General features: G+C 36.0%; 1 protein-coding gene across 1 annotated transcript in view; it reads left to right on the forward strand.

The window, feature by feature from the left end:
* LOC132114151 (protein diaphanous homolog 1-like) overlaps positions 1 to 12,973 on the forward strand; it is a 99,954-nt gene that overhangs the window by 39,271 nt on the left and 47,710 nt on the right. Inside the window, exons 16-17 of the mRNA XM_059522267.1 lie at positions 1,679 to 1,858; positions 7,353 to 7,928. Coding sequence (XP_059378250.1) covers positions 1,679 to 1,858; positions 7,353 to 7,928 — 756 coding nt within the window. The remainder of the gene's footprint in view (positions 1 to 1,678; positions 1,859 to 7,352; positions 7,929 to 12,973) is intronic.

Here is a 12,973-nt window from a genome sequence, read left to right on the forward strand (position 1 = left end):
CTTGGTTGGGTTTCTTTAAAAAAAAACAAAAAAAACATCTGGGTCATATTTCACTCCCAACTCCAAAAAAAAGGAAGGAAGAAAGAAAATACAGTCTATTATTATTACAGTTATTATTTATTTACTTGCATTGACATTATTTCCATGACAGTTAAGCAAAATGAACCCTCAAGTTCTCATTACCATGATGCATCCTGTTGTTTTACTTTCTATTTTTGTGTCACTTTCACTAATAATTCAAATTAGATTCTCATTACTGTAATAGTGATTTTTATTTACTCAACACAAATTTGACCTTAAAATTATCATTACCCTAATTCATCATGATGCTCTGCTTTAATTTTATTGTTTGCAACCAGCTAATGATTATTATTCAGTTCTCATTACTGTAATGCAGTGTTTTCTTACTGTATTAGAATTTAACTTATGTAAAGATCATGGAAAAATGTTACAGATGTATGTTATGCATTGTTTACACAACTTTCACTTTCATTACTGTAATTAAAAAAAGAGACCGAAGCAGCAGTTGTGAGTGGGGGGCCAACTCTAGCTTCACCCCTGCGTTAATTAAACTGAAAAAATTATTATAATAATCGCCTGCGTTAACGCTAATTTTGACTGCACTAATATGTATTTAATATACATTTTGATACATTTTATGCATATATTATTGTAATGCGCTGTTTTTATAAGCTAAAAGACAGTGCAAATACAAAATATAGTTTACATTTCTTATAAATCAGTTAATCTTTTATAAACAAAATTATTTTTAAAATTTTTGGGGGATGCAATGTGACCATGGCACATTCTTGACAGGTTTCCTGAGATTTACTCTTCTCTGTGTGTGTTTTTCTCTTTCGCAGCTCAAATAAAGTAAACACTGCAATACTTCCTGCTTTATTTATGCTTTTGTGTGAGTGTGTGTCCTATGGGGCTTGTCAGTCGAGTGTTTACGCTTCCTCTCTTTCTTCCCCTCCTTCCCTTTCTAATTCAGAGTAATAGCAGTGTGTCGTCAGAAGAGCGACAGCAAACGACTCTCATTACTAACACATAGAGAAAGTGTGTGTGTGTGCATATGACCCTTCCATTTCCGCTGCTGTCACGTAATTGCATGTCTGGCTTGCAAACACCCGCCATCAATGTCACCGGAAATTGTCAATGTCTGTCTGTGTGAGGCAGATTTTGTGGAAGTGTGTGTGATGAATACTAAAATCCACAGAGACTCCGTTGCGGCTCAGATTTGTTCTTGAATCCGTCCTCGGAGTCGTCCACGCTGACAACAACAAACCACCTTCATAGTTATAAACTGAGAGTCACGGTGTACACACGGGTCCCCTGAGAGTTTATTGATAACACAATATATACAAGAAATGTTTTTTTGAGCAGCAAATCAGTATATTAGAATGATTTCTGAAGGATTGTGTGGCACTGGAATAATGATACTGAAAATTCAGCTTTGATCATGGGAATAAATTACAATTTACAATATATTTACACAGAAAACTGTTATTTTGAATTGTAATAATATTTCACAATATTATTGTTTTTACTGTAAATTTTATCAAATAAATGTAGTCTTGGTGAGGAGAATTGCTTTAACTTTTATTTGTCATAAAGGTGTGTTTTGTGACATTTAGACACATCCTGGTGTTTGATTGAGATGTATGTTGTTGTGTAGCTGGACGCAGAGTTGACGGCCCGTCACGAGCTGCAGGTGGAGCTGAAGAAGATGGAGGCCGATTACGAGCAGAAGGTTCTGGAGCTGAGCACTGAGAAAGAGACGCTGGGGAAAGAGAAGAACGAGCAGGAGAAAGAGAACCAGGGCCTGCAGTCAGAGATCAGCCAACTGAAAGAGAAGGTACAGGACTGTAGTGTCACACCGACAGGAAGTGATGTCATCTCTCGATTACCAGCTTTGGTTAAACAGCCCAACATAACTTTTGGTCAACCAATGGTGTGGGTTTAGCTGAAGCAGAAACAAACTACAGCAAATACATTTAACACAAGTTTTATAAATATTTTACAAATACAGTTAGATTTTTTGCTGTCCAAATTGCTTCAAAAGCAAAAGAAAAAAGTCCATGGTAGCATTTCTCTGACTTTCCAACAGCATTACCCATTTTTCTGTAATTACTGTGTAATATTAATTGTGGAAACACTTCATCACAGTATATGAAAGGGGTTCATCATTTTTATTTATACATTTTTTGACAGTCTCGTCAGGATTTCACATTTTTGTGTGTGTATGTGATTTTTGTTATCAAAATGACTGATTTTGTGATGGTAATTACCAAATTTTTTTGTCAAATTGGCATTTTTTATTTTAGAATTAGAAACGCCACATTTACTACATTATAGTGTTAATTTCATTAACGAAAACTATGACTAAGACAAGACTATGATCAGATGACAAAAAGATCAATAAACAATAACTGTGACTATATAAATATGCAATATCATGGACAAAAAAAACACTATATAAAAAAATTTAAACTATACAAAAATTTATTATTATTCTCATCGAAAACAGGAAACAAAATATATTTTTTAGGTAATATCTTGTTATTTTTGTGTTTTTTAATAATCTAAAAACTAGTTTGGCACATATTTTACAATAATGCATCTGGATCAGACTCTCTGCTCCTCTGTATATTAATGGGCAGTTCTCCAGCAGAATAAACTACAAAGTTGATCCGACTGTGTTTCTGTGAGACTAGAGAGAAGTATGAACAGAGAAGAGAGTTAACAAATGTGAGAGAAAGAGAGATATTAATAGAACAGGTAGGACAGTAATGATGTTTGTTTATTATCTAACAAACACAACACAGACGAGCTTCAGATAATTACAGATAATCTCTCCCTCCATCAGGTAACTAGATTTTTACATTTAATACAGAAACCGTGAGCGATGTCTCCCATGCTGTGGTGTTCTTGATTTGTCACCATTTTATTGACAACCTAATTTACATGTCAAACTTGAATAACTATTATTAATATAAAAAAAGAAAAGAAAAAGAAATTACAGTGTAAGAATTGTTACAGAGGTGATTGACTTTTATATTATCAAAATGTGTGATGTTAATGTTAAAATGCGATTTCGACTCGGGAGTGTGATCTCCTGCGGACGGGACGTTGCAAATCCGGTAATTCTGCAAACAGCAGCTAAACGTTTTAACATATTAATAAATAAATTAAATGAAGACCAAAGATTACCTGTTAGATTTACCCAAAACAAATTATATCTTATGTTTGACCACTAAAGAGACATCAAAAATGTCAGAAGGACTAGCTGAGTCGAGACTGCTCTCATCTGTAAACATGAGCACTGGGCTCCCGCTGATCACGTGGAGCTGATCGTCTCCGAAATCGGCGAAACACATTTTTAAATAGGCGCTGTCTTTATAAATAAACCAAAGATTTGAGTTTGAAACAACTGCATTCTCGCCTGAAATTATTTTAAAACTACATTTCATGACGCAATAACAGTAATATTTTGAAAAGTATCCGAATAAATGGTGGTTGAAATCACAATGCTGCATGAACTCAACCAGGTTGAGCTGAATTGTATTGAAGCCTGTTTCCATGGTTTCACTTTGTGAAGAAAATTTAGAACAGTAGGACAGCGGTTCCCAAACTTTTTTTCCTGCTAACCCTAACGCACCCCCAATCCCCACTTAAAAAAAAAACGCAACAAAGCTTTCTTTTATCGCCATATAAAGAGTCATGTTTAATCATGCACAAATAACCAGAACACGCATGATAATAAGAACATCAACAAAGTTTCAATTTAATGCAACAAAGCTACGCACAAGCTTCCACTTTTAAGAGGAAGAGTGACAGACACAGGCTCAGTAACAGAAAGCACAGTTTTTTTCAGCCGCGAGAAAGAAACATTGCAGCAATAGGCAAGGCCTATTAAATGACCATGGAGCTAGCAGCAGCATCATCTCAACCCGCGGCCCGTCACGAATTCAAATGCGGCCCACCATGCTGAACACAATTAATTAATTATTTTATTTTTTTTTCAGTTTTACAATTCATTTTTTTTTTACATTAATTTAAAAATGTACTTAAGAAATATAAGCTACAGTATATCCTAATGTTTTTATGTTAAATTATTTTGTGTATTATATATTATTTTCAGACATGAGCAGACCTACTCACATAACATTACACATTTAACGAACACAAACAAGCGCGCACTTTGGCAGAATTCAATTCAAATAGTCATCAACAGCCATTAGTTCGGTAAAATTGAGCATCAGAATGGACAAATTTGTTTTTAAGGGAGAAAAAGAAATGTGGAAAATTTATTTAACAAAATTGTGTTTAGCTCCCGACAGCATCAGGTGTTTTATTTATGGGGAGTAGAATTATTTATTTATTTAAATGAATGTAATCGATAAGATATCATAATATTTATGCTATAATATTATAAATCAGGTCGGTTTGTATTGGTGACGTAATATGTAAATGAAATGCGTGCGGCCCGCGAGACTTGCACTTGCACCATAGTGCGGCCCGCTGGAAAAAAAGGTTGAAAATCACTAGAACACAACGGTTATGGAAATTAGAACGACAGTACATTGAATTAAATTGCAATGAAGTTACAAACGATCCACATCATTAAAGAGAATAAGCTCCGAAATAGATAAAATAAATAAAAACAAGGATCAATCTGAAACTTTTCAAGTGCGACAATAAAATTAGCCTACACACGATCCACAACATAATTAAGTTGCAAAGAGCATAGGCTCAAACATAATATAAAATAAAAGAGGATGCATCTGGAACTTTTCGAGTGCAGCGCAAAAGTCGCTCAGCCTGCAGCGAGAGAGAGATTTCCTCAAGATTTTTTCTTCGCTCATTTTCTTTCTCTATTTTCTTCGTCTCTGTTGCCTCCAAATCCTCACTCTCTCTTGGCCCCTCTCCTCCTGACTAACAACATTATCATAAGATGTCCGACTTGACAGTTTCCCTGATTTCAGCCAGTTAAGAATATTTATAATATATATTATGGAATGAATGAAACAAGCTGGCACGCATATATCCTAGCCTGCAGTACATAAAAGAAGTAGGGATGGGCGTTTTCCACAAATATCACATTCGAATATTTGAGCTCACAAAAAACGAATATTCGAATATTTGTTTATTTAAATTAAGTTTAATGAGTCAGACGTTATTTTTCAGCAACATTTGTTTTCGTCATTTTGAACAAGCTTACAATAAGCTTGAACATTACACATCGTGTTTTGTAGCTGAAAACCTTTAACAATGCATGCAAACAAACAAAAGTACAGATTAAAAGCAAAAAAAAAAAAAAAGTGAACAAAGAAAAAACGTAAAGCAGCCTGCAGCAATTAGGCTATTGTACAGAATGTAGCTTACACTTAACTTTTAAACTGTCAGCAAATCTTTTTTGCTTTTTTTTTCTATTGTTTCAAATGTTCTTGTTAAGAAATACGAGCATGTAAACATGATTGGGGGAAAGTCGGCTCCTTAGTCTGTTAACAATAAGGCTGGCCACGGAGAAAACGCGCTCTGACGGCACAGACGTTGGCGGGACTCACAAATAACGGTGTGCTAAGCGAATAAGTTTTGTGAAGCGCTTCGTGTTCTCGTTTCACCACTGAATGGGATCCTCATCTGGTGGAATACATGGCTCCAGCAAGAACTGTTCCCACTCGTCTCGGCTGGACTCTCTGTAATCATCGCTGGAGAACTTTCCAACGAGTGGGCATTGCATCTTCATCGTGGCGACTGCATCCGCACCACTCGCATCAAGGAAAATGTTCTGATAATGTTCAAAAAAGTTTTTTTTCTTACTTCTCTCATGTTTTCATCGAGAAACCTGAGATGTTTGTGCCGAGGGTCTAGGGCAGACGCGAGAAGAGGAGTTTTCACTGCATTCTCCAAGTTAGCGGTGTTTATTCGTTGCTTGAGAGATGCTGCAACAATGTTCTTGGATCACTTTCTGTGATCCTCCACGGCATATTTGAAGTACTAGAAGACCGCAGTTCTTTTAGGCGGCATTCACATATCGCGTCTTTTGCATGCTCAAGTTCGTTATTTCCAATGTAGGCGCGCGGTATGCGCGCTCATAATGGAAGCGACGCGGTCGCGATGCGCACGCGGTGTGACGCGGTCCCGTTTTTTCCAGGCGCGTCCGAACAGCATCGAGTTAAAAACATCTCAACTTTCAGAATGCCGCAAGCGCACCTTAGGTCATGTGACAAGAACTAAACATTCAGCTTCATCCTTTCCCTTAACAACGTTGAAAGCTCAGCCAAGATGAAGGAACAGCTGATCATAGCTGTATATGGATTGCCATTTTGAAATAAATTTAGTAGCAGAGCTACTGAAAGCGATTTTTTTTGTGCTGCAAATCCATTTATCCTTTGCTGAAATTTCCGCGTCTTCATGGAGAGAACGCGTCGCCTCAGGAGCGCTTCTGCCCGAGCGCTTTGGAAAGAAGGAGAAAGCGGCGCGCATAGCCTTTTCCACGCCTTATTAGGCGCGATATGTGAATGGCCCCTTAATCATTCATTAATTATTTTTTGCTTGCATACACCTTCAAATATGCCGTGGAGAATCACAGAAAGTGACCAAATTAGGTTTTATTGTGAACTTTTTTTTTTTTTTGCGAAATTCGAATATCATTTTTATTTATCGAATAATTGGAGCAGAACGAATATTCGAATGTTCGACTATCCGTGCACATCCCTAAAAAGAAGAACAGTGCGTAGAAGCATCTGTCTTCTACGTTTCCATCGAAAACGAATAAATTATAGTTTTTTATTTAAAATACAAGCGACTACAAAGGAAATGTTTACTGTTCATGTTTGTTATTGTATGGGAAAATCCCACTTAAAAAAAAACAGACCGCCATTACATTTTTCCTCTCGCGTACCCCTGGTGGCAGCTCGCACCACCCTGCTGTAGGATATCAATATGCAGTTGTGGGGGATCGGGGGAGGGGCACAAGTAATGAAAAGTTGCAATTACATTTTTTATTTTGTGCTAGAAAAAAAGAATTGTGAAATGTGAACTCTGCAAATTCTGAGAAAAATTCTGAATTGTGAGATATAAAGTCCTTTTTCAAAATTTTCATTTTGCAATTGACATTTTTTCCAGGATTACAAGTTTATATTGAAAGTTTTTCGCAAATCTTAATTTATTTCTTAAAATTCTGAAAAAAAGTCAGAATTGTAGATGAAAAAGTTAGCAATTACTTCTACCGTTTTTTTTATTTATTTTATTTTTATTCCGTGGCAAAAACAGACTTCCATTGTATTGTTTGAAGTGAAATGAAATCAAAGTTTGTACACCTCTGTGTTTCTTCTGTTTGTCAGATTGAGAAGCTCTCAAAAGATCTCAAAGAAGCCAAAGCGAAGGTCATCACTGTGCCTGTGCCTGTGGCTCCGCCCCCCAGCCAGTCAGCTTCTTCTGTGCCACCTCCACCTCGTCCTGCTGGAGCTAGCCTCCCACCTCCTCCTCCACCGGGCCAAACGGCCATGCCCCCGCCACCGCCACCTCCTCCTCTGCCTGGGGCACTTGGTCTGGCTCCGCCCCCTCCACCACCTCCTTTACCCGGAGCACCTGTTATGCCAACGCCCCCTCCGCCTCCACCTCTTCCCGGGGCAGCCAATATGCCGCCGCCTCCTCCGCCTTTACCGGGTGCACCTGGAATGCCGCCTCCTCCTCCTCCTTTACCTGGAGCACCTGGTATGCCGCCTCCTCCGCCTCCTCCACCTGGAATGCCCGGTATGCCTCCTCCACCTCCTCCGATGGGCGGTCCTGGGATGCCTCCGCCCCCTCCGGGTGGGTTTGGTGGATGGGCGCCTGCTGTTCCTCAGCTGCCCTTCGGCCTCCAGCCAAAGAAAGACTACAAACCTGAGGTGCAGCTGAAGAGAGCCAACTGGAGCAAGGTGTGTATGTTCCCACACATCTGCATCTCCTGTTTCGGATAGAAATGATGGTACATTCGCCTCATCATCACTATTAGTCCAGTCACTATTAGAGAAATAGTTCTAGCTGTTGAATGCTCAAACTAGGTAATGATTCTAGAGAAGGGCGCAAAAATTAAAAACAGTCAGTTTGGCGCAGAACAAAATACATAAAGCAAATCAAAAGCTACATAAAAATAGTACCGTATTTTTCGGACTATAAGTCGCACCTGAGTATAAGTCGCATCAGTCCAAAAATACGTCATGATGAGGAAAAAAACATATATAAGTCGCACTGGACTATAAGTCGCATTTATTTAGAACCAAGAGAAAACATTATCGTCTACAGCCACGAGAGGGCGCTCTGTCTTCAGTGTAGACTACAGGAGCACTGAGCAGCATAGAGCGCCCTCTCGCGGCTGGAGATGGTAATGTTTTCTCTTGGTTCATGTCTCTTAGTTCATTTCTCTTGGTTCATGTCAAGTTAATTTTGATAAATAAGTCGCACCTGACTATAAGTCGCAGGACCAGCCAAACTATGGAAAAAGTGCGACTTATAGTCCGGAAAATACTGTAATAATAATAAGTAATTTAATGTGTATTTCAATTTAACACATGAATTATATTATTAATATTATAAATGAAAATGGCAAACAGGTTTTTATTTATAAACACCTTTTTATTTATAACCTAACAAATTAAAATAAATTATCATTAATTTGCTCAAAAAATAAATTATTGATTAATTTGCCAATGGGATAAGAAAAATAAAGATAATAATATTAATATAACTAAAGTAAAATTAAACAAACTATATAGACATTTTAAAAAGCATTGTTAAAAATACAAAGTATTAAAATATAATTATATTATATAAATGCTATTGTAATTTTATTTTGATTTAACTGTTATACCTATCTATCTATATATATATATATATATATATATATATATATATTTTCTAATACATACTCTAATGGCAATAATTATGCACAAGACAAAAGTGCTGATGAAGAAGATATTTTTGTGTGTGTGTGTCAGCATAGCCGTAGTTTCAACCCGTATGTCTCCCACTTGGAGTAGAAGTGACCCACGTGACAATGAGCTGTTGATCATGAACATGCTGCTCTCCTCCTCTGATCTCTCTCTTTCTCTCTCTCTCTTTCCATCACTGGCTTTTCCTCGCCCTCCACAAGAGTAAAAACATCAAAACGGTCCTGTCTCCTTTTAGCCTAAAGCTACTCTTTAATGGCTTTAGTTGAATTCATGAGTGTTTAGAGTCTCAGTGGTTAGAGCTCTTTGAGGATGTCAATGAAATAGCTTTTTAATAAGCCTGTGTCTTTTGACTGTGTCTCCGAAAGATAATTAAATTGCTGGTAGAAAGGACAGCACTCTTTTGTAATTTAAATTTTAAAAAAATTCCACTTTCCTCTCATCCTCTTCAGACTAGTCGTCTTATCTCATGGTGCTCCTGACACACACACTCACTCACTCTCTCTCTCTCTCTCTCTCTCTCTCTCTCTCTCTCTCTCAGGGTAATTAGGTGCTGCTGTATCATTAGAGGTTGTACCTTGTCTCTTTGTCCTAACCTCTCTTTGCAGAATCCTCTCTCCCCTTATGTATTTTATTCTCGTCTTCTCCTCTCAGATTTATGTTTCTTTTCACATTTCAGTGGAAATGGAGGTGAGAGATGCTGCTCTTACATAGACAGTCATTTAATGTTCTCTGACTGATGGTGAATGTTAAACATTCACAGAGGCTTCGTCATTGCAATGCATTGTTCTTGAGTGCTTAATAGTTTCAGTATGCCTATCTATTTATGATCATTTTGGCGCCGTTATAAACAGAGTTACTTAACTAAAAATAAAAAATATACATATATGTATATATGTATTAGGGGTCGACTTTTATGTCTCTTTAAAGTCGAGTCAACTAGTCGCTGATGATGTCATTAATGAACATAAGCTTGGAGCTTATTAAAAACTACTTGTGCTCAGCTATGGCATATGACACAGCGCTGCCCACATGGTTATTGCTCTTATAACAGCTCATTTTTATCAGTTCTGTTGTCTTTGGGACGTTATATTTATCACAGATTTCTGCTCGTTCTAAATCAGATACAGATAAAGTAGCACAGTAAAGATTACATTCATATGAATGCATTAGTGAGAGAGATTGGGTGTGTGAATTAATTCTACCTGGCAGCTTCTCTCTGCTAGTGAAGCTGTTGGATTTAGTTAAGAAATAAATAATAGACAGGGGTGCACATAATTTTTTCAGACTGGTTCTCATAAGAGAACCTGGAGATTTGGTTTGGTCCTCACACTGCATATAGCGTGACCCATTAAATGCAAATATAAAAAAATGAATTAATAATAGTTATAATATTATTGCACTTTATTTAGTTTATTTACTTTATTTAAAAATTTAATTATAGTGAATAAACTAAATAGTAGTGTGTGATTTAATATTATAAAAAATAAAAAGTCCTAGTATTAAATACAAATGCATTTATTTCATAGTAAATAAACTTAAAAATAAAATGCTAATATTTACTACTACTTTGTTTGTTTACCTCTTTAAGAAGAATCGCTTTATGTATTCCCCGATTTTAAGTCGCTTTGGAAAAAAGCATCTAAAAATAAATAAACAAAAGGGTTTTCTTCATATTCAAACTTAAAATCAGCAGGCTTTTATTTTGCCGGGTTGCCGGCAAGTAAGTATACGCGCTTCTGGATTTATCGCTGCTGCTGATTAAAGAGCATCAGTGGATGAATTGTACAGTTTTGTATTGTGCTTTGAATCTGTAGGCATAGCCTAGATTTATGCTTTCAGGTTGAAAATAAAACTTATATAGTAAAGTTTGTGATCTAAAATGGTAATTGTGCATTAACAGCTGTCAACCATGTCGGTATGCAAATGCGCTGTCAGAAGATATTTATACTACTATTTTTTTATTTTGGTCGCGCATGCAGACCTGCGGACCACTTATGTGCACCCCTGATAAAATAACTTTTCAGTTTCTAAGCTATTTTGTTGAGAAATCACAGAACAGGGTTGACGGTACATTTCCGCGCTGAATGATTCTGTGCGCGAGCGATCTGTGCGTGATGTACGAGCTACTGTCTATAGCCTATGTGTGTGCGTTACAGTGCAGCATCGCATTAGATTAGAACAGCAATTAATTTACCTGTACAATAAGCTGTTTAGAATGTGCGTTCTCCCATTCAATTTTGAGCATCCAGTAATATAATCACACATGCATGTGGAGTGCTTTCATAGTATGTATGTATTTGTTATTTTAACTGTTTGGAAATGGAGCGTAAATGTGGAAGTCCTTTAAAGATTTATCCTGTTGCGCCCTCTACAGGACCGGCGACTAGTCGGCGTCAAGCGTAAAGCGTCATGGCAGAGCATTGAAGTCGACTAATCGATTAGTCGGTGCAACCCCTAATATGTATATTGTTTTTAAATATTTTTTTTAATATACTTTTATTTTTAGTTAAGTATAGTAACTATATAAGTATAACGGCACCTAAATTATAAATTGCCAAATCATCATTTGTCATTTTAATTTAGTTTGTCATCATGTACTAAAATAACTAAAATTATAATAACTGAAATAAAATGTATAAAAGCGTTATCAAAATATAAATGTATAAAAAAAGAACAGAACCACACAACAAAATGAATAAACCTTTACTAATATATCCAAAATATAATCTATATAAATTATATTATCTCTGTGATTTTTAAGTTTTCATAAAGATTGGTTCATGCACAGCTTTGTAAAAATGTCTAATGTTGAAAAACATATTTTTTTACAGCAGCTTTGGACATCAGATGCTAAGAATCAGTTAATTTAATTCATTTTCCATGATTGATTCCCATCATTGAGTCATCAGTTTCAGTGAATCTTTAAAAACTCTCATTCATGGTTAATAATACTTCAGTTTTTTACTCATTATGGTGCACATAAATGAAATGAATTAAATATTCTTTCTTGTTTAAGTGCAAAAGTGTTTTTTTAATTTAATTTCTTTTTTACTGCATTTTCCTTCATGCATTAATCATTTGAATCTAATTGACTGCGGTGGCTGATGGTTGAAATAATTATAACTTTGATTGGGGAAAAACACATTTTGGTCCATTTCAAATACAATTCCATTTAAAAGTGTGGGGTTGGTAAGATTTAAGTCTCTTTTGATCACCAAGGCTTTAATTTATCAAACACACAGTAAAAACAGTAATATTGTGAAATATCATTACTATTTCAAATACGTTTTATATTGTTATATATTTTAAAATGTAATTAATTCTTGTGATGCCAAGCTGAATTTATAACACATTTACTCTTCAGTCTTCAGTGTAAAAAAACAAAACAAAAACAAACAAGAAACCTTTCTGATAATTAGCAAGTTGTTCTGCTGTTTCATTTTTTTATTTTGTAAAAATAGTGATGCAATTTATTTTTCCGGATTCTTTGAATAGAAAGTTCAAAAGAACAGCATTTATTTGAAATCAAAATCTTTTGTGGCATTATAAATGTCTTCACTGCCACTTTTGATCAATTTATTGCATCCTTGCGGAATAAAAGTATTAATTTCTCTCAAAAATCCTTTGGAAACTTTTAAACCGTAGTCTATATACATAAATCAAGATATATTTATATTTAAAAAACAGTGACACATTTTTTTTTTCTGCTGTATTGCTTAGCCATATTAGATAGAAGAGCCGCAGGACCATAAAAAACAGAATGATGGACGTTTGAAAGGTTTATATGTTGTGCACTAAAAACCAGAGAATGAGAGAATTACAAAGGCAGTGAGTGTTTTTTTTTTGTCTGGCCGTCTCAGCATGCATTGGGACCTCTTCGCCTTTCTCTCCTTTGTACATAAAATTGGCATCCGTTTTAATGAGTTTCACCCTCTTTTATTCTCAGTCTATTATCATATTCTGTCTTCCTCTAATCCATGTTCTACATTTCTCATTCTGTCTTTGTTTGGTGTCTGAAGGTGGTTAGTCAC

The sequence above is a fragment of the Carassius carassius genome, chromosome 33 (genome assembly GCF_963082965.1).
Source record: "Carassius carassius chromosome 33, fCarCar2.1, whole genome shotgun sequence".
In the NCBI taxonomy this organism is placed as follows: Eukaryota; Metazoa; Chordata; class Actinopteri; order Cypriniformes; family Cyprinidae; genus Carassius; species Carassius carassius.